Genomic DNA, 22,495 nt, shown 5'->3' with positions numbered 1-22,495 from the left:
ACTGACAGACAGATCATACCGGATACATATATGTGTGATGTAATGTATGTGGGTGGGGAATGTAGCACTGACAGACAGATCATACCGGATACATATATGTGTGATGTCATGTATGTAGGTGGGGAATGTAGCACTGACAGACAGGTCATACCAGATGCATATATGTGTGATGTCATGTATGTGGGTGGGGAATGTAGCACTGACAGGTCATACTGGATACATATATGTGTGATGTCATGTATGTGGGTGGGGAATGTAGCACTGACAGGTCATACTGGATACATATATGTGTGATGTCATGTATGTGGGTGGGTAATGTAGCACTGACAGACAGGTCATACCAGATGCATATATGTGTGATGTCATGTATGTGGGTGGGGAATGTAGCACTGACAGACAGATCATACTGGATACATATATGTGTGATGTCATGTATGTGGGTGGGGAATGTAGCACTGACAGACAGGTCATACTGGATACATATATGTGTGATGTCATGTATGTGGGTGGGGAATGTAGCACTGACAGGTCATACTGGATACATATATGTGTGATGTCATGTATGTGGGTGGGGAATGTAGCACTGACAGACATGTCATACTGGATACATATATGTGTGATGTCATGTATGTGGGTGGGTAATGTAGCACTGACAGACAGGTCATACCAGATGCATATATGTGTGATGTCATGTATGTGGGTGGGGAATGTAGCACTGACAGACAGATCATACTGGATACATATATGTGTGATGTCATGTATGTGGGTGGGGAATGTAGCACTGACAGACAGGTCATACTGGATACATATATGTGTGATGTCATGTATGTGGGTGGGGAATGTAGCACTGACAGGTCATACTGGATACATATATGTGTGATGTCATGTATGTGGGTGGGGAATGTAGCACTGACAGACATGTCATACTGGATACATATATGTGTGATGTCATGTATGTGGGTGTGGAATGTAGCACTGACAGACATGTCATACTGGATACATATATGTGTGATGTCATGTATGTGGGTGGGGAATGTAGCACTGACAGACATGTCATACTGGATACATATATGTGTGATGTCATGTATGTGGGTGGGGAATGTAGCACTGACAGACAGGTCATACCAGATACATATATGTGTGATGTCATGTATGTGGGTGGGGAATGTAGCACTGACAGACATGTCATACTGGATACATATATGTGTGATGTCATGTATGTGGGTGGGGAATGTAACACTGACAGACAGGTCATACTGGATACATATATGTGTGATGTCATGTATGTGGGTGGGGAATGTAGCACTGACAGACAGATCATACTGGATATATATATATGTGTGATGTCATGTATGTGGGTGGGGAATGTAGCACTGACAGACAGGTCATACCAGATACATATATGTGTGATGTCATGTATGTGGGTGGGGAATGTAGCACTGACAGACATGTCATACCAGATGCATATATGTGTGATGTCATGTATGTGGGTGGGGAATGTAGCACTGACAGACAGGTCATACCAGATGCATATATGTGTGATGTCATGTATGTGGGTGGGGAATGTAGCACTGACAGACAGATCATACCGGATACATATATGTGTGATGTCATGTATGTAGGTGGGGAATGTAGCACTGACAGATAGATCATACTGGATACATATATGTGTGATGTCATGTATGTGGGTGGGGAATGTAGCACTGACAGACAGATCATACTGGATACATATATGTGTGATGTCATGTATGTGGGTGGGGAATGTAGCACTGACAGACAGGTCATACCAGATACATATATGTGTGATGTCATGTATGTGGGTGGGGAATGTAGCACTGACAGACATGTCATACCAGATGCATATATGTGGGATGTCATGTATGTGGGTGGGGAATGTAGCACTGACAGGTCATACCAGATACATATATGTGTGATGTCATGTATGTGGGTGGGGAATGAAGCACTGACAGACAGATCATACTGGATACATATATGTGTGATGTCATGTATGTGGGTGGGGAATGTAGCACTGACAGACATGTCATACTGGATACATATATGTGTGATGTCATGTATGTGGGTGGGGAATGTAGCACTGACAGACAGATCATACCAGATGCATATATGTGTGATGTCATGTATGTGGGTGGGAAATGTAGCACTGACGGACAGGTCATACCGGATACATATATGTGTGATGTCATGTATGTGGATGGGGAATGTAGCACTGACAGACAGATCATACCGGATACATATATGTGTGATGTCATGTATGTAGGTGGGGAATGTAGCACTGACAGATAGATCATACTGGATACATATATGTGTGATGTCATGTATGTGGGTGGGGAATGTAGCACTGACAGACAGATCATACCGGATACATATATGTGTGATGTCATGTATGTAGGTGGGGAATGTAGCACTGACAGACGGGTCATACCAGATGCATATATGTGTGATGTCATGTATGTGGGTGGGGAATGTAGCACTGACAGGTCATACTGGATACATATATGTGTGATGTCATGTATGTGGGTAGGGAATGTAGCACTGACAGGTCATACTGGATACATATATGTGTGATGTCATGTGTGTGGGTGGGTAATGTAGCACTGACAGACAGGTCATACCAGATGCATATATGGCCCTCATTCCGAGTTGATCGCTCGCAAGGCGAATGTAGCAGAGTTACACACGCTAAGCCGCCGCCTACTGGGAGTGAATCTTAGCTTCTTAAATTTGCGACCGATGTATGCGCAATATTGCGATTACAAACGAGTTAGCAGTTTTTGAGTAGCTTCAGACTTACTCTGCCTGTGCGATCAGTTCAGTGCTTTTCGGTCCTGGCTGACGTCATAAACACACCCAGCGTTCGCCCAGGCACACCCACCGTTTCCCCGGCCACTCCTGCGTTTTCTCCGGAAACGGTAGCGTTTCCAGCCACACGCCCCTAAAACGCCGTGCATCCGCCCAGTAACACCCATTTTCTGTCAATCACAATGCGAACGTCGGAGCGATGAAACAGCCGTGAGTAAACTTACTTTCTTCATAGTAAAGTTACTTGGCGCAGTCGCAGTGCGAACATTGCGCATGCGCACTAAGAGAATTCTCACTGCGATGCGATGAAAATCTCCGAGCGAACAACTCGGAATGAGGGCCTATGTGTGATGTCATGTATGTGGGTGGGGAATGTAGCACTGACAGACAGGTCATACCAGATACATATATGTGTGATGTCATGTATGTGGGTGGGGAATGTAGCACTGACAGACATGTCATACCAGATGCATATATGTGTGATGTCATGTATGTGGGTGGGGAATGTAGCACTGACAGACAGGTCATACCAGATGCATATATGTGTGATGTCATGTATGTGGGTGGGGAATGTAGCACTGACAAACAGGTCATACCAGATGCATATATGTGTGATGTCATGTATGTGGGTGGGGAATGTAGCACTGACAGGTCATACTGGATACATATATGTGTGATGTCATGTATGTGGGTGGGTAATGTAGCACTGACAGACAGGTCATACCAGATGCATATATGTGTGATGTCATGTATGTGGGTGGGGAATGTAGCACTGACAGGTCATACTGGATACATATATGTGTGATGTCATGTATGTGGGTGGGGAATGAAGCACTGACAGACAGATCATACTGGATACATATATGTGTGATGTCATGTATGTGGGTGGGGAATGTAGCACTGACAGACATGTCATACTGGATACATATATGTGTGATGTCATGTATGTGGGTGGGGAATGTAGCACTGACAGACAGATCATACCAGATGCATATATGTGTGATGTCATGTATGTGGGTGGGAAATGTAGCACTGACGGACAGGTCATACCGAATACATATATGTGTGATGTCATGTATGTGGGTGGGGAATGTAGCACTGACAGACAGATCATACCGGATACATATATGTGTGATGTAATGTATGTGGGTGGGGAATGTAGCACTGACAGACAGATCATACCGGATACATATATGTGTGATGTCATGTATGTAGGTGGGGAATGTAGCACTGACAGACAGGTCATACCAGATGCATATATGTGTGATGTCATGTATGTGGGTGGGGAATGTAGCACTGACAGGTCATACTGGATACATATATGTGTGATGTCATGTATGTGGGTGGGGAATGTAGCACTGACAGGTCATACTGGATACATATATGTGTGATGTCATGTATGTGGGTGGGTAATGTAGCACTGACAGACAGGTCATACCAGATGCATATATGTGTGATGTCATGTATGTGGGTGGGGAATGTAGCACTGACAGACAGATCATACTGGATACATATATGTGTGATGTCATGTATGTGGGTGGGGAATGTAGCACTGACAGACAGGTCATACTGGATACATATATGTGTGATGTCATGTATGTGGGTGGGGAATGTAGCACTGACAGGTCATACTGGATACATATATGTGTGATGTCATGTATGTGGGTGGGGAATGTAGCACTGACAGACATGTCATACTGGATACATATATGTGTGATGTCATGTATGTGGGTGTGGAATGTAGCACTTACAGACAGGTCATACTGGATACATATATGTGTGATGTCATGTATGTGGGTGGGGAATGTAGCACTGACAGACATGTCATACTGGATACATATATGTGTGATGTCATGTATGTGGGTGGGGAATGTAGCACTGACAGACAGGTCATACCAGATACATATATGTGTGATGTCATGTATGTGGGTGGGGAATGTAGCACTGACAGACATGTCATACTGGATACATATATGTGTGATGTCATGTATGTGGGTGGGGAATGTAACACTGACAGACAGGTCATACTGGATACATATATGTGTGATGTCATGTATGTGGGTGGGGAATGTAGCACTGACAGACATGTCATACTGGATACATATATGTGTGATGTCATGTATGTGGGTGGGGAATGTAGCACTGACAGACAGATCATACTGGATATATATATATGTGTGATGTCATGTATGTGGGTGGGGAATGTAGCACTGACAGACAGGTCATACCAGATACAAATATGTGTGATGTCATGTATGTGGGTGGGGAATGTAGCACTGACAGACATGTCATACCAGATGCATATATGTGTGATGTCATGTATGTGGGTGGGGAATGTAGCACTGACAGACAGGTCATACCAGATGCATATATGTGTGATGTCATGTATGTGGGTGGGGAATGTAGCACTGACAGACAGATCATACCGGATACATATATGTGTGATGTCATGTATGTAGGTGGGGAATGTAGCACTGACAGATAGATCATACTGGATACATATATGTGTGATGTCATGTATGTGGGTGGGGAATGTAGCACTGACAGACAGATCATACTGGATACATATATGTGTGATGTCATGTATGTGGGTGGGGAATGTAGCACTGACAGACAGGTCATACCAGATACATATATGTGTGATGTCATGTATGTGGGTGGGGAATGTAGCACTGACAGACATGTCATACCAGATGCATATATGTGGGATGTCATGTATGTGGGTGGGGAATGTAGCACTGACAGGTCATACTGGATACATATATGTGTGATGTCATGTATGTGGGTGGGGAATGAAGCACTGACAGACAGATCATACTGGATACATATATGTGTGATGTCATGTATGTGGGTGGGGAATGTAGCACTGACAGACATGTCATACTGGATACATATATGTGTGATGTCATGTATGTGGGTGGGGAATGTAGCACTGACAGGTCATACTGGATACATATATGTGTGATGTCATGTATGTGGGTGGGGAATGTAGCACTGACAGGTCATACTGGATACATATATGTGTGATGTCATGTATGTGGGTGGGTAATGTAGCACTGACAGACAGGTCATACCAGATACATATATGTGTGATGTCATGTATGTGGGTGGGGAATGTAGCACTGACAGACATGTCATACCAGATGCATATATGTGTGATGTCATGTATGTGGGTGGGGAATGTAGCACTGACAGACAGGTCATACCAGATGCATATATGTGTGATGTCATGTATGTGGGTGGGGAATGTAGCACTGACAGACAGGTCATACCGGATGCATATATGTGTGATGTCATGTATGTGGGTGGGGAATGTAGCACTGACAGGTCATACTGGATACATATATGTGTGATGTCATGTATGTGGGTGGGTAATGTAGCACTGACAGACAGGTCATACCAGATGCATATATGTGTGATGTCATGTATGTGGGTGGGGAATGTAGCACTGACAGACATGTCATACCAGATGCATATATGTGTGATGTCATGTATGTGGGTGGGGAATGTAGCACTGACAGACAGATCATACCAGATGCATATATGTGTGATGTCATGTAGGTGGGTGGGAAATGTAGCACTGACGGACAGGTCATACCGGATACATATATGTGTGATGTCATGTATGTGGATGGGGAATGTAGCACTGACAGACAGATCATACCGGATACATATATGTGTGATGTAATGTATGTGGGTGGGGAATGTAGCACTGACAGACAGATCATACCGGATACATATATGTGTGATGTCATGTATGTAGGTGGGGAATGTAGCACTGACAGGTCATACTGGATACATATATGTGTGATGTCATGTATGTGGGTGGGGAATGTAGCACTGACAGGTCATACTGGATACATATATGTGTGATGTCATGTATGTGGGTGGGGAATGTAGCACTGACAGGTCATACTGGATACATATATGTGTGATGTCATGTATGTGGGTGGGTAATGTAGCACTGACAGACAGGTCATACCAGATGCATATATGTGTGATGTCATGTATGTGGGTGGGGAATGTAGCACTGACAGACAGATCATACTGGATACATATATGTGTGATGTCATGTATGTGGGTGGGGAATGTAGCACTGACAGACAGGTCATACTGGATACATATATGTGTGATGTCATGTATGTGGGTGGGGAATGTAGCACTGACAGACAGGTCATACTGGATACATATATGTGTGATGTCATGTATGTGGGTGGGGAATGTAGCACTGACAGACAGGTCATACTGGATACATATATGTGTGATGTCATGTATGTGGGTGGGGAATGTAGCACTGACAGACAGGTCATACTGGATACATATGTGTGTGATGTCATGTATGTGGGTGGGGAATGTAGCACTGACAGACAGGTCATACTGGATACATATATGTGTGATGTCATGTATGTGGGTGGGGAATGTAGCACTGACAGACAGGTCATACTGGATACATATATGTGTGATGTCATGTATGTGGGTGGGGAATGTAGCACTGACAGACAGGTCATACTGGATACATATATGTGTGATGTCATGTATGTGGGTGGGGAATGTAACACTGACAGACAGGTCATACTGGATACATATATGTGTGATGTCATGTATGTGGGTGGGGAATGTAGCACTGACAGACCGGTCATACTGGATACATATATGTGTGATGTCATGTATGTGGGTGGGGAATGTAGCACTGACAGACAGGTCATACTGGATACATATATGTGTGATGTCATGTATGTGGGTGGGGAATGTAGCACTGACAGACAGGTCATACTGGATACATATATGTGTGATGTCATGTATGTGGGTGGGGAATGTAGCACTGACAGACATGTCATACTGGATACATATATGTGTGATGTCATGTATGTGGGTGGGGAATGTAGCACTGACAGGTCATACTGGATACATATATGTGTGATGTCATGTATGTGGGTGGGGAATGTAGCACTGACAGACATGTCATACTGGATACATATATGTGTGATGTCATGTATGTGGGTGTGGAATGTAGCACTGACAGACAGGTCATACTGGATACATATATGTGTGATGTCATGTATGTGGGTGGGGAATGTAGCACTGACAGACATGTCATACTGGATACATATATGTGTGATGTCATGTATGTGGGTGGGGAATGTAGCACTGACAGACAGGTCATACCAGATACATATATGTGTGATGTCATGTATGTGGGTGGGGAATGTAGCACTGACAGACATGTCATACTGGATACATATATGTGTGATGTCATGTATGTGGGTGGGGAATGTAGCACTGACATATTGAGGTATACCTGGTAGAGGTTCTGCTTGAACTCTGGTGCATTGTCATTGACATCCTCTAGCATCAGCCTCAGATCTGCCCGTGTCTGGTGTTTTCCATCTGACGTCTGTATGGTTAGGGTGTACGCTGTTCGTTCCTCATAGTCAAGGGGCTCCGTCAGCCATATCTGTCCACCGTAACGGAAGATACTGAATGGTCCTCCTGGAGATCCATCCACCGACAGGGAGTACCACAAAGCTGGGGCCGAGTCAACGTCATTGGCTGTCACATGAGCAATCTCTGAGCCAATCAGCCCATCTGTAAAAGAGCCATCGATGAATTACATGAGCCAGCCATTGGTTAGATATTCAGGACTCATGTCTGAATGGAATAATAAGGGGAGATTCTCTGCCAACAAGGTACCCATCACCATCTTCCCCTACAGCCCTCCCGGCGGACAGCCAGGCATTGTGTAGTAGAAGTGCCCTAGGTGTGCGGAGAGGCGGCTCCCGGCGCCAGTGTAAATGTCCAGACTCTTGTGGAATCATTTTACCTCCATCGTTATCTGATCCCCAATGACACCAGGGGGTAAGTTTACTAAAAATCGTGTTTAAAACGATTTGTTGGGAGTTTAATCTCGATTTTTATCGGATGTATTTTACTGCAACTTATTTAATCCATTTTCGCCAATTTACTAAGCTGCCGAGTTTTCTGTTTTCGTATTTTCCGATGTCGATGTGATTCGTATTGTCGGGCAGTGTTTTACAGGAGTGATGAGTAAAACACTGCCGGACATAACACAATGAATCCCGGACGGATCAGTGAGATCCGTGCAGAGCTTCATTGTGGAGGGTAATTCTGAGTTGATCGCAGCAGGAATTTTGGCTTTCATTCCGAGTTGTTCGCTCGCAAGCTGCTTTTAGCAGCTTTGCACACGCTAAGCCGCCGCCTACTGGGAGTGAATCTTAGCTTATCAAAATTGCGAACGAAAGATTCGCAATATTGCGAAAAGACTTCTCTGTGCAGTTTCTGAGTAACTCGAGACTTACTCTTCCACTGCGATCAGTTCAGTGCTTGTCGTTCCTGGTTTGACGTCACAAACACACCCAGCGTTCTCCCAGACACTCCTCCGTTTCTCCAGCCACTCCCGCGTTTTTCCCAGAAACGGTAGGGTTTTTTCAAACACTCCCATAAAATGGCCAGTTTCCGCCCAGAAACACCCACTTCCTGTCAATCACATTACGATCACCAGAATGATGAAAAAACCGTGAGTAATATTCCTTAATGCATAGCAAATTTACTTGGCGCAGTCGCACTGCGGACATTGCGCATGCGCATTAGCGACTAATCGCTCCATTGCGGAAAAAAAATAACGAGCAATCAACTCGGAATGACCACCTTTGTTAGCAATTGGGCAAAACCATGTGTACTGCAGGTGGGGCAGATGTAACATGTGCAGAGAGAGTTAGAGTTGGGTGGGTTATTTCGTTTCTGTGCAGGGTAAATACTGGCTGCTTTATTTTTACACTGCAATTTAGATTGCAGATTGAACACACCACACCCAAATCTAACTCTCTCTGCACATGTTATATCTGCCTCCCCTGCAGTGCACATGGGGGGTCATTCCGAGTTGTTCGTTCGTTATATTTTTCTCGCAACGGAGCGATTAGTCGCTAATGCGCATGCGCAATGTCCGCAGTGCGACTGCGCCAAGTAAATTTGCTATTAAGTTAGGTATTCTAGTCACGGCATTACGAGGTTTTTTCTTCGTTCTGGTGATCGTAATGTGATTGACAGGAAGTGGGTGTTTCTGGGCGGAAACTGGCCGTTTTATGGGTGTGTGCGAAAAAACGCTACCGTTTCTGGGAAAAACGCGGGAGTGGCTGGAGAAACGGAGGAGTGTCTGGGCGAACGCTGGGTGTGTTTGTGACGTCAAACCAGGAACGAAACTGACTGAACTGATCGCACTGGAAGAGTAAGTCTGGAGCTACTCAGAAACTGCTAAGAAGTGTCTATTCGCAATTCTGCTAATCTTTCGTTCGCAATTTTACTAAGCTAAGATTCACTCCCAGTAGGCGGCGGCTTAGCGTGTGCAAAGCTGCTAAAAGCAGCTTGCGAGCGAACAACTCGGAATGACCCCCATGGTTTTGCCCAACTGCTAACAAAATTCCTGCTGCGATCAACTCGGAATTACCCCCTGTGCACCATGGCCCTCATTCCGAGTTGATCGGTCGCAAGGCGAATTTAGCAGAGTTACACACGCTAAGCCGCCGCCTACTGGGAGTGAATCTTAGCTTCTTAAAATTGCGACCGATGTATTCGCAATATTGCGATTACTAACTACTTAGCAGTTTCAGAGTAGCTCCAGACTTACTCTGCCTGTGCGATCAGTTCAGTGCTTGTCGTTCCTGGTTGACGTCACAAACACACCCAGCGTTCGCCCAGACACTCCCACCGTTTCCCCGGCCACTCCTGCGTTTTTTCCGGAAACGGTAGCGTTTTCAGCCACACGCCCCTGAAACGCCGTGTTTCCGCCCAGTAACACCCATTTCCTGTCAATCACATTACGTTCGCCGGAGCGATGAAAAAGCCGTGAGTAAAATTACTTTCTACATAGCAAAGTTACTTGGCGCAGTCGCAGTGCGAACTTTGCGCATGCGTACTAAGCGGATTTTCACTGCGATGCGATGAAAAAGAACGAGCGAACAACTCGGAATGAGGGCCTATGAGAAGTGTTTAAAGAGTAAAAAGTTGTACAAAAAAATTGCGTGGGGTCCCCCCTCCTATGTATAACCAGCCTTGGGCTCTTTGAGCCGGCCATGGTTGTAAAAATACAGAAAAAAATGCGTAGGGTCCCCCCATATTTATACAACCAGCACCGGGCTCTTGGGCCGGCCCTGGTTCCAAAAATACGGGGGACAAAAGACGTAGGGGTCCCCCATATTTTTAAAACCAGCACCGGGCTCCACTTTTATATAGGTCCCTGCGGCCGTGGCATTACCCGCCCCCCCCCCCCTCCCCCCAACTAGTCACCCCTGCCCAGGGTTCCCTGGAGGAGTGGGGACCCCCTTTGTGAAAGAAGAGGACAGATCTACACTGGATTGGTTGTAAACATAATTTTATTTTTACAGGTCCCCCGTGGATTCTACATGGACAAGTGGACGCGAGTCTCAGCGTTGGATGTAGGTAAGTACGTGAGTGTGTAAGTGTGTCTGAATAAAGTTTTACTTTCACGGTGTGTGTCTTGTGTTTTTCGTTGGGTATTTTTGTTGTTGTAGAACTACAGGTACCAGCGGGCACGTTATTTCCCCACATGCTGGTACTTGTGGTTCTCCAAGTACCAGCTTGCAGGGGAGGCTTGCTGGGACTTGTAGTTCTACCACAAAAAAACAATATTCTTTTTTTTTTTACACAAAGGCTATCAGCCTCCAATCCACTGCCCAGGGATGGGAGGGACAGCCTCGGGCTTCACCCTTGGCCCTTGGGTGGCTGGAGGGGGGGACCCCTTGATTTAAGGGGTCCCCACTCCTCCAGGGAACCCCGGCCAGTGGTGACTAGTTGGGGGGGGGTAATGCCACGGCCGCAGGGACCTACATAAAAGTGTCCCCCGGCTGTGGCATTATCTCTCTGGCTAGTGGAGCCCGGTGCTGGTTTTAAAAATACGGGGGACCCCTACATCTTTTGTCCCCCGTATTTTTGGAACCACGGTCGGCCCAAGAGCCCGGTGCTGGTTGTATAAATATGGGGGGGCCCTACGCATTTCCCCCCCTGTATTTTTAAAACCAGGGCCGGCTCAAAGAGCCCGAGGCTGGTTAGGATTAGTAGGGGGGACCCCACGCAAATTTTTCCTTTGATTTTTTAACACTTTCACACCCCTTTTCACTGATCCGTGCATGACTATCTGAACACGCCAAGAAAAAGCAGGTCTATTTTAAAACTGCTTTTTTTTTACGAAGTCTATGCTTTCCCGGCAGTGTTTCCCTATTGTCGGCAGTTAATGTGAATACGAATTCTTAGTAAATTACCGAGTTGTATCAAATAACAGGCGTGTTTGACTGATGGTGTATTAATTCGTATTTGTGAACTTAGCCGGGGAAAACAATACGAATGGAACCAACACTGCCGAGATTTGGGTTTAGTAAACTCCAGAGATGACATTTAGAAAAAAAAAAAAAAAAACTCGGACAAAATCGGGACCTTAGTAAATATACCCCCAAGTGTCACTAGTGATCTATATTACCAGACTGCAATTGTTTCTTCCATGTGGATTGTCCTCCATATATATATATACATATATATATATATATATACTAATCATTCACTGCTCTACAGAAGGGAACTGATAAATATAATCTAATGTATATAACAATAAGAATATTCAGTAAAAACTGGTGACGGGACGTTGGGTAACCATTCCGTCTCATGTGGGCAGGATTTAGTAACGTACCCTCACGGACACTCAGTTCCAACTGGTGGGGAATAGTCGGACTGTTATCATTTACATCCATTACCACCAGGGAGAGGGTAGCTGTGCTTCTGAGAGGAGGCGATCCCCGGTCTGTTGCTGTAACCATCAGCCTAGAAGATAAATCAGAAACTTTCATTACAGAAGCATCATAAGGGGTTCCTCAATCATCCTATATAATGCAGGTTCCTCACTCATCCTATATAATACAGGTTCCTCACTCATCCTATATAATGCAGGTTCCTCACTCATCCTATATAATACAGGTTCCTCACTCATCCTATATAATACAGGTTCCTCACTCATCCTATATAATGCAGGTTCCTCACTCATCTATCAAATGCAGGTTCCTCACTCATCCTATATAATGCAGGTTCCTCACTCATCCTATATAATACAGGTTCCTCACTCATCCTATATAATACAGGTTCCTCACTCATCCTATATAATACAGGTTCCTCACTCATCTATCAAATGCAGGTTCCTCACTCATCCTATATAATACAGGTTCTTCACTCATCCTATATAATACAGGATCCTCACTCATCCTATATAATGCAGGTTCCTCACTCATGCTATATAATGCAGGTTCCTCACTCATCCTATATAATGCAGGTTCCTCACTCATCCTATATAATACAGGTTCCTCACTCATCCTATATAATGCAGGTTCCTCACTCATCCTATATAATACAGGTTCCTCACTCATGCTATATAATGCAGGTTCCTCACTGATCCTATATAATACAGGTTCCTCACTCATCCTATATAATACAGGATCCTCACTCATGCTATATAATGCAGGTTCCTCATACATCCTATATAATACAGGTTCCTCACTCATGCTATATAATGCAGGTTCCTCACTCATCCTATATAATACAGGTTCCTCACTCATCCTATATAATGCAGGTTCCTCACTCATCCTATATAATACAGGTTCCTCACTCATGCTATATAATGCAGGTTCCTCACTGATCCTATATAATACAGGTTCCTCACTCATCCTATATAATGCAGGTTCCTCACTCATCCTATATAATACAGGTTCCTCACACATCCAATATAATGCAGGTTCCTCACTGATCCTATATAATACAGGTTCCTCACTCATGCTATATAATGCAGGTTCCTCACTCATCCTATATAATACAGGTTCCTCACTCATCCTATATAATACAGGTTCCTCACTCATCCTATATAATGCAGGTTCCTCACTCATCTATCAAATGCAGGTTCCTCACTCATCCTATATAATACAGGTTCCTCACTCATCCTATATAATACAGGATCCTCACTCATCCTATATAATGCAGGTTCCTCACTCATGCTATATAATGCAGGTTCCTCACTCATCCTATATAATACAGGTTCCTCACTCATCCTATATAATGCAGGTTCCTCACTCATCCTATATAATACAGGTTCCTCACTCATCCTATATAATGCAGGTTCCTCACTCATCCTATATAATACAGGTTCCTCACTCATGCTATATAATGCAGGTTCCTCACTGATCCTATATAATACAGGTTCCTCACTCATCCTATATAATACAGGATCCTCACTCATGCTATATAATGCAGGTTCCTCATACATCCTATATAATACAGGTTCCTCACTCATGCTATATAATGCAGGTTCCTCACTCATCCTATATAATACAGGTTCCTCACTCATCCTATATAATGCAGGTTCCTCACTCATCCTATATAATACAGGTTCCTCACTCATGCTATATAATGCAGGTTCCTCACTGATCCTATATAATACAGGTTCCTCACTCATCCTATATAATGCAGGTTCCTCACTCATCCTATATAATACAGGTTCCTCACACATCCAATATAATGCAGGTTCCTCACTGATCCTATATAATACAGGTTCCTCACTCATCCTATATAATACAGGTTCCTCACACATCCAATATAATGCAGGTTCCTCACTGATCCTATATAATACAGGTTCCTCACTCATCCTATATAATGCAGGTTCCTCACTGATCCTATATAATACAGGTTCCTCACTCATCCTATATAATACAGGTTCCTCACTCATCCTATATAATGCAGGTTCCTCACTCATCCTATATAATGCAGGTTCCTCACTCATCCTATATAATGCAGGATCCTCACACATCCTATATAATGCAGGTTCCTCACACATCCTATATAATGCAGGTTCCTCACTCATCCTATATAATGCAGGTTCCTCACTCATCCTATATAATGCAGGTTCCTCACTCATCCTATATAATACAGGTTCCTCACTCATCCTATAAAATGCAGGTTCCTCACTCATCCTATATAATACAGGATCCTCACTCATCCTATATAATGCAGGTTCCTCACTCATCCTATATAATGCAGGTTCCTCACTCATCCTATATAATACAGGATCCTCACTCATCCTATATAATGCAGGTTCCTCACTCATGCTATATAATGCAGGTTCCTCACTCATCCTATATAATACAGGTTCCTCACTCATCCTATATAATGCAGGTTCCTCACTCATCCTATATAATACAGGTTCCTCACACATCCAATATAATGCAGGTTCCTCACTCATCCTATATAATGCTGGGTTCCTCACTCATCCTATATAATGCAGGTTCCTCACTCATGCTATATAATACAGGTTCCTCACTCATCCTATATAATGCAGGTTCCTCACTCATCCTATATAATACAGGTTCCTCACTCATCCTATATAATGCAGGTACATCACTCATCCTATATAATACAGGTTCCTCACTCATCCTATATATTGCAGTTACCTTACTCATCCTATATAATGCAGGTTCCTCACTCATCCTATATAATGCAGGTACATCACTCATCCTATATATTGCAGTTACCTCACTCATCCTATATAATGCAGGTTCCTTACTCATCCTATATAATACAGGTTCCTCACTCATCCTATATATTGCAGGATCCTCACTCTTTCTATATAATGCAGGTTCCTCACTCATCCTATATAATGCAGGTTCCTCACTCATCCTATATATTGCAGGTTCCTCACTCATCCTATATAATACAGGTTCCTTACTCATCCTATATAATACAGGTTCCTCACACATCCTATATAATGCAGGTTCCTCACTCATCCTATATAATGCAGGTTCCTCACTCATCCTATATAATACAGGTTCCTCACACATCCTATATAATACAGGTTCCTCACACATCCTATATAATACAGGTTCCTCACTCATCCTATATAATGCAGGTTCCTCACTCATCCTATAAAATGCAGGTTCCTCACTCATCCTATAAAATGCAGGTTCCTAACTCATCCTACATAATACAGGTTCCTCACTCATCCTATAAAATGCAGGTTCCTCACTCATCCTATAAAATGCAGGTTCCTCACTCATCCTAAATAATGCAGGTTCCTCACTCATCCTATATAATGCTGGGTTCCTCACTCATCCTATATAATGCAGGTTCCTCACTCATCCTATATAATGCTGGGTTCCTCACTCATCCTATATAATGCTGGTTCATCACGCATCCTATATAATGCAGGTTCCTCACTCATCCTATATAATGCAGGTTCCTCACTCATCCTATATAATACAGGTTCCTCACTCATCCTATATAATGCAGGTTCCTCACTCATCCTATATAATACAGGTTCCTCACTCATCCAATAAAATGCATGTTCCTCACTCATCCTAAATAATGCAGGTTCCTCACTCATCCTATATAATGCTGGGTTCCTCACTCATCCTATATAATGCTGGTTCCTCACTCATCCTATATAATGCTGGGTTCCTCACTCATCCTATATAATACAGGTTCCTCACTCATCCTATATAATGCTGGGTTCCTCACTCATCCTATATAATATAGGTTCCTCACTCATCCTATATAATGCTGGTTCATCACTCATCCTATATAATGCAGGTTCCTCACTCATCCTATATAATGCAGGATCCTCACTCATCCTAAATAATACAGGTTCCTCACTCATCCTATATAATGCTGGGTTCCTCACTCATCCTATATAATGCAGGTTCCTCACTCATCCTATAAAATGCAGGTTCCTCACTCATCCTAAATAATGCAGGTTCCACACTCATCCTATATAATGCTGGGTTCCTCACTCATCCTATATAATGCTGGGTTCCTCACTCATCCTATATAATGCAGGTTCCTCACTCATCCTATATAATACAGGTTCCTCACTCATCCTATTTAATGCTGGTTCCTCACACATTATATATAATACAGGTTCCTCACTCATCCTATATAATACAGGTTCCTCACTCATCCTATAAAATGCAGGTACCTACCTCATCCTAAATAATGCAGGTTCCTCACTCATCCTATATAATGCTGGGTTCCTCACTCATCCTATATAATGCAGGTTCCTCACTCATATATAATGCTGGTTCCTCACACATCCTATATAATAGAGGTTCCTCACTCATCCTATATAATACAGGTTCCCCACTCATCATTTATAATGCAGGTTACTCACTCATCCTTTATAATGTAGGATACTCACTCATCCTTTATAATGCAGGATCCTCAATCATCCTTTATAATGCAGGATCCTCACTTATCCTATATAATGCAGGATCCTCACTCATCCTATATAATGCCGGTTCCTCACTCATCCTATATAATGCAGGTTCCTCACTCATCCTATATAATGCAGGATCCTCACTCATCCTTTATAATGCAGGATCCTCACTCATCTTTTATAATGCAGGATCCTCACTCATCCTATATAATGCAGATTCCACACTCATCCTATGTAATGCAGGTTCCTCACTCATCCTATATAATGCAGGTTCCTCACTCATACTATGTAATGCAGGTTTCTCACTCATCCTATATAATGCAGGTTCCTCATCTTATATAATGCAGGTTCCTCACTCATCCTGTGCTATGAGAGGAGGGAGGCTATAGCACTGAGTGTATGAGAGGAGGGAGGCTATAGTACTGAGTGTATGAGAGTATGGAGGCTATATTACTGAGAGTATGAGAGGAGGGAGGCTATAGCACTGAGTGTATGAGAGGACGGAGGCTATAGTACAGTGTATGAGAGGAGGGAGGCTATAGCACTGAGTGTATGAGAGGACGGAGGCTATATTACTGAGTGTATGAGAGGGGGGAGGCTATAGCACTGAGTGTATGAGAGGATGGAGGCTATAGCACTGAGTGTATGGGAGGAGGGAGGCTATAGCATAGAGTGTGTGAGAGGAGGGAGGCTATAGCATAGAGTGTATGAGAGGAGGGAGGCTATACAACAGAGTGTATGAGAGGAGGGAGGCTATAGCACTGAGTGTGTGAGAGGAGGGAGGCTATAGCACTGAGTGTATGAGAGGAGGGAGGCTATATTACTGAGTGTGTGAGAGGAGGGAGGCTATAGCACTGAGTGTATGAGAGGAGGGAGACTATATTACTGAGTGTGTGAGAGGAGGGAGGCTATAGCACAGAGTGTATGAGAGGAGGGAGGCTATAGTACTGAGTGTATGAGAGGAGGGAGGCTATAGCACTGAGTGTATGAGAGGAGGGAGGCTATAGTACTGAGTGTATGAGAGGAGGGAGGCTATAGCACTGAGTGTATGAGAGGAGGGAGGCTATAGCACTAAGTGTATGAGAGGAGGGAGGCTATAGCACTGAGTATAAAGACTCAGCATATTCTGTGATGCTATATGATCAGGTTATAATTTAATAGTGCTGATGAGCGGAACGGCGGGGGTCTGGGATACTCACTGTGCTTCAGACCAGATCTCTCGGTCTAATATGGCAGCGGTTGTGACAACTCCAGTCTGGGGATCAATGCGAAACAGATTCTTCATGGGCTGAAAATGCTGAAAAGCGTATGTGACTTGGCCATTCATTCCTTGGTCTGGATCTTCAGCGAGAACCTGGCGGACAAAACAATGGTCTCAACCGATCCATCAGGGCCATTACCTGCTCTCTAATTACTGGCTCAGGGCCCTTACCTGCTGCCTAATTACTGGCTCAGGGCCCTTACCTGCTCTCTAATTACTGGCTCAGGGTCCTTACCTGCTCTCTAATTACTGGCTCAGGGCCCTTACCTGCTGTCTAATTACTGGCTCAGGGCCCTTACCTGCTCTCCAATTACTGGCCCAGGGCCCTTACCTGCTCTCTAATTACTGGCTCAGGGCCCTTACCTGCTCTCTAATTACTGGCTCAGGGCCATTACCTGCTGCCTAATTACTGGCTCAGGGCCATTACCTGCTCTCTAATTACTGGCTCATGGCCCTTACCTGCTCTCTAATTACTGGCTCAGGGCCCTTACCTGCTGCCTAATTACTGGCTCAGTGCCCTTACCTGCTCTCTAATTACTGGCTCAGGGCCCTTACCTGCTCTCTAATTACTGGCTCAGGGCCCTTACCTGCTCTCTAATTACTGGCTCAGGGTCATTACCTGCTCTCTAATTACTGGCTCAGGGCCCTTACCTGCTCTCTAATTACTGGCTCAGGGTCATTACCTGCTCTCTAATTACTGGCTCAGGGCCCTTACCTGCTCTCTAATTACTGGCTCAGGGCCCTTACCTGCTCTCTAATTACTGGCTCAGGACCCTTACCTGCTCTCTAGTTACTGGCTCAGGGCCCTTACCTGCTCTCTAATTACTGGCTCAGGGCCCTTACCTGCTCTCTAATTACTGGCTCAGGGCCATTACCTGCTCTCTAATTACTGGCTCAGGGTCATTACCTGCTCTCTAATTACTGGCTCAGGGTCATTACCTGCTCTCTAATTACTGGCTCAGGGCCCTTACCTGCTCTCTAATTACTGGCTCAGGGTCCTTACCTGCTCTCTAATTACTGGCTCAGGGCCCTTACCTGCTCTCTAATTACTGGCTCAGGGCCCTTACCTGCTCTCCAATTACTGGCCCAGGGCCCTTACCTGCTCTCTAATTATTGGCTCAGGGCCCTTACCTGCTCTCTAATTACTGGCTCAGGGCCCTTACCTGCTCTCTAATTACTGGCTAAGGACCATTACCTGCTCTCTAATTACTGGCTCAGGGCCCTTACCTGCTCTCTAATTACTGGCTCTGGGCCCTTACCTGCTCTCTAATTACTGGCTCAGGGCCCTTACCTGCTGCCTAATTACTGGCTCAGGACCATTACCTGCTCTCTAATTACTGGCTCAGGGCCATTACCTGCTCTCTAATTACTGGCCCAGGGCCCTTACCTGCTCTCTAATTACTGGCTCATGGCCATTACCTGCTCTCTAATTACTGGCTCATGGCCCTTACCTGCTCTCTAATTACTGGTTCAGGGCCCTTACCTGCTGCCTAATTACTGGCTCAGGACCATTACCTGCTCTCTAATTACTGGCTCAGGGCCCTTACTTGCTCTCTAATTACTGGCTCAGGGCCCTTACCTGCTCTCTAATTACTGGCTCAGGGCCCTTACCTGCTCTCTAATTACTGGCTCAGGGCCATTACCTGCTCTCTAATTACTGGCTCAGGGTCATTACCTGCTCTCTAATTACTGGCTCAGGGCCCTTACCAGCTCTCTAATTACTGGATCAGAGCCATTACCTGCTCTCTAATTACTGGCTCAGGGCCCTTACCTGCTCTCTAATTACTGGCTCAGGGCCCTTACCTGCTCTCTAATTACTGGCTCAGGGCCCTTCCCTGCTGCCTAATTACTGGCTCAGGACCATTACCTGCTCTCTAATTACTGGCTCAGGGCCCTTACCTGCTCTCTAATTACTGGCTCAGGGCCTCTAATTACTGGCTCAGGGCCCTTACCTGCTCTCTAATTACTGGCTCTGGGCCCTTACCTGCTCTCTAATTACTGGCTCAGGGCCCTTACCTGCTGCCTAATTACTGGCTCAGGACCATTATCTGCTCTCTAATTACTGGCTCAGGGCCATTACCTGCTCTCTAATTACTGGCCCAGGGCCATTACCTGCTCTCTAATTACTGGCTCAGGGCCATTACCTGCTCTCTAATTACTGGCTCATGGCCCTTACCTACTCTCTAATTACTGGTTCAGGGCCCTTACCTGCTGCCTAATTACTGGCTCAGGACCATTACCTGCTCTCTAATTACTGGCTCAGGGCCCTTACCTGCTCTCTAATTACTGGCTCAGGGCCCTTACCTGCTCTCTAATTACTGGCTCAGGGCCCTTACCTGCTGCCTAATTACTGGCTCAGGACCATTACCAGCTCTCTAATTACTGGCTCAGGGCCCTTACCAGCTCTCTAATTACTGGCCCAGGGCCCTTAACTGCTCTCTAATTACTGGCTCAGGGCCATTACCTGCTCTCTAATTACTGGCTCATGGCCCTTACCTGCTCTCTAATTACTGGCTCATGGCCCTTACCTGCTCTCTAATTACTGGCTCAGGGCCCTTACCTGCTCTCTAATTACTGGCTCAGGGCCATTACCAGCTCTCTAATTACTGGCTCAGGGCCATTACCTGATCTCTTATTACTGGCTCAGGGCCCTTACCTGCTCTCTAATTACTGGCTCAGGGCCATTACCTGCTCTCTAATTACTGGCTCAGGGCCCTTACCTGCTCTCTAATTACTGGCTCAGGGTCATTACCTGCTCTCTAATTACTGGCTCAGGGTCCTTACCTGCTCTCTAATTACTGGCTCAGGGCCCTTACCTGCTCTCTAATTACTGGCTCAGGGCCCTTACCAGCTCTCTAATTACTGGCCCAGGGCCCTTACCTGCTCTCTAATTACTGGCTCATGGCCCTTACCTGCTCTCTAATTACTGGCCTAGGGCCCTTACCTGCTCTCTAATTACTGGCTCAGGGCCATTACCAGCTCTCTAATTACTGGCTCAGGGCCATTACCTGATCTCTTATTACTGGCTCAGGGCCCTTACCTGCTCTCTAATTACTGGCTCAGGGCCATTACCTGCTCTCTAATTACTGGCTCAGGGCCCTTACCTGCTCTCTAATTACTGGCTCAGGGTCATTACCTGCTCTCTAATTACTGGCTCAGGGTCCTTACCTGCTCTCTAATTACTGGCTCAGGGTCATTACCTGCTCTCTAATTACTGGCTCAGGGCCCTTACCTGCTCTCTAATTACTGGCTCAGGGCCCTTACCTGCTCTCTAATTACTGGCTCAGGACCCTTACCTGCTCTCTAATTACTGGCTCAGGTCCCTTACCTGCTCTCTAATTACTGGCTCAGGGCCCTTACCTGCTCTCTAATTACTGGCTCAGGGCCATTACCTGCTCTCTAATTACTGGCTCAGGGTCATTACCTGCTCTCTAATTACTGGCTCAGGGCCCTTACCAGCTCTCTAATTACTGGATCAGAGCCATTAACTGCTCTCTAATTACTGGCTCAGGGCCCTTACCTGCTCTCTAATTACTGGCTCAGGGCCCTTACCTGCTGCCTAATTACTGGCTCAGGACCATTACCTGCTCTCTAATTACTGGCTCAGGGCCCTTACCTGCTCTCTAATTACTGCCTCAGAGCCCTTACCCTCTCTCTAATTACTGGCTCAGGGCCATTACCTGCTCTCTAATTACTGGCTCAGGGCCATTACCTGCTCTCTAATTACTGGCTCAGGGCCCTTAACTGCTCTCTAATTACTGGCTCAGGGCCCTTACCTGCTCTCTAATTACTGGCTCAGGGCCCTTACCTGCTCTCTAATTACTGGCTCAGGGCCCTTACCTGCTCTCTTATTACTGTCTCAGGGCCCTTACCTGCTCTCTAATTACTGGCTCAGGGCCCTTACCTGCTGCCTAATTACTGGCTCAGGACCATTAACAGCTCTCTAATTACTGGCTCAGGGCCCTTACCAGCTCTCTAATTACTGGCCCAGGGCCCTTACCTGCTCTCTAATTACTGGCTCAGGGCCATTACCTGCTCTCTAATTACTGGCTCATGGCCCTTACCTGCTCTCTAATTACTGGCCTAGGGCCCTTACCTGCTCTCTAATTACTGGCTCAGGGCCCTTACCTGCTCTCTAATTACTG

At 45.1% G+C, this 22,495-nt stretch overlaps 1 protein-coding gene across 1 annotated transcript in view; it reads right to left on the bottom strand.

The window, feature by feature from the left end:
• The window catches only part of DCHS1 (dachsous cadherin-related 1), a 131,806-nt gene that overhangs the window by 24,101 nt on the left and 85,210 nt on the right, over positions 1 to 22,495 (bottom strand). The window contains exons 16-18 of the mRNA XM_063950773.1: positions 18,289 to 18,443; positions 12,536 to 12,666; positions 8,120 to 8,406 (exon numbers count right to left, since the gene is read on the bottom strand). Coding sequence (XP_063806843.1) covers positions 8,120 to 8,406; positions 12,536 to 12,666; positions 18,289 to 18,443 — 573 coding nt within the window. The remainder of the gene's footprint in view (positions 1 to 8,119; positions 8,407 to 12,535; positions 12,667 to 18,288; positions 18,444 to 22,495) is intronic.

The sequence above is a fragment of the Pseudophryne corroboree genome, chromosome 2, assembly GCF_028390025.1.
Source record: "Pseudophryne corroboree isolate aPseCor3 chromosome 2, aPseCor3.hap2, whole genome shotgun sequence".
Lineage (NCBI taxonomy): Eukaryota > Metazoa > Chordata > Amphibia > Anura > Myobatrachidae > Pseudophryne > Pseudophryne corroboree.
The sequence above is the reverse complement of the archived record's forward strand: the minus strand, read 5'-3'. Positions and strand labels throughout refer to the sequence as shown.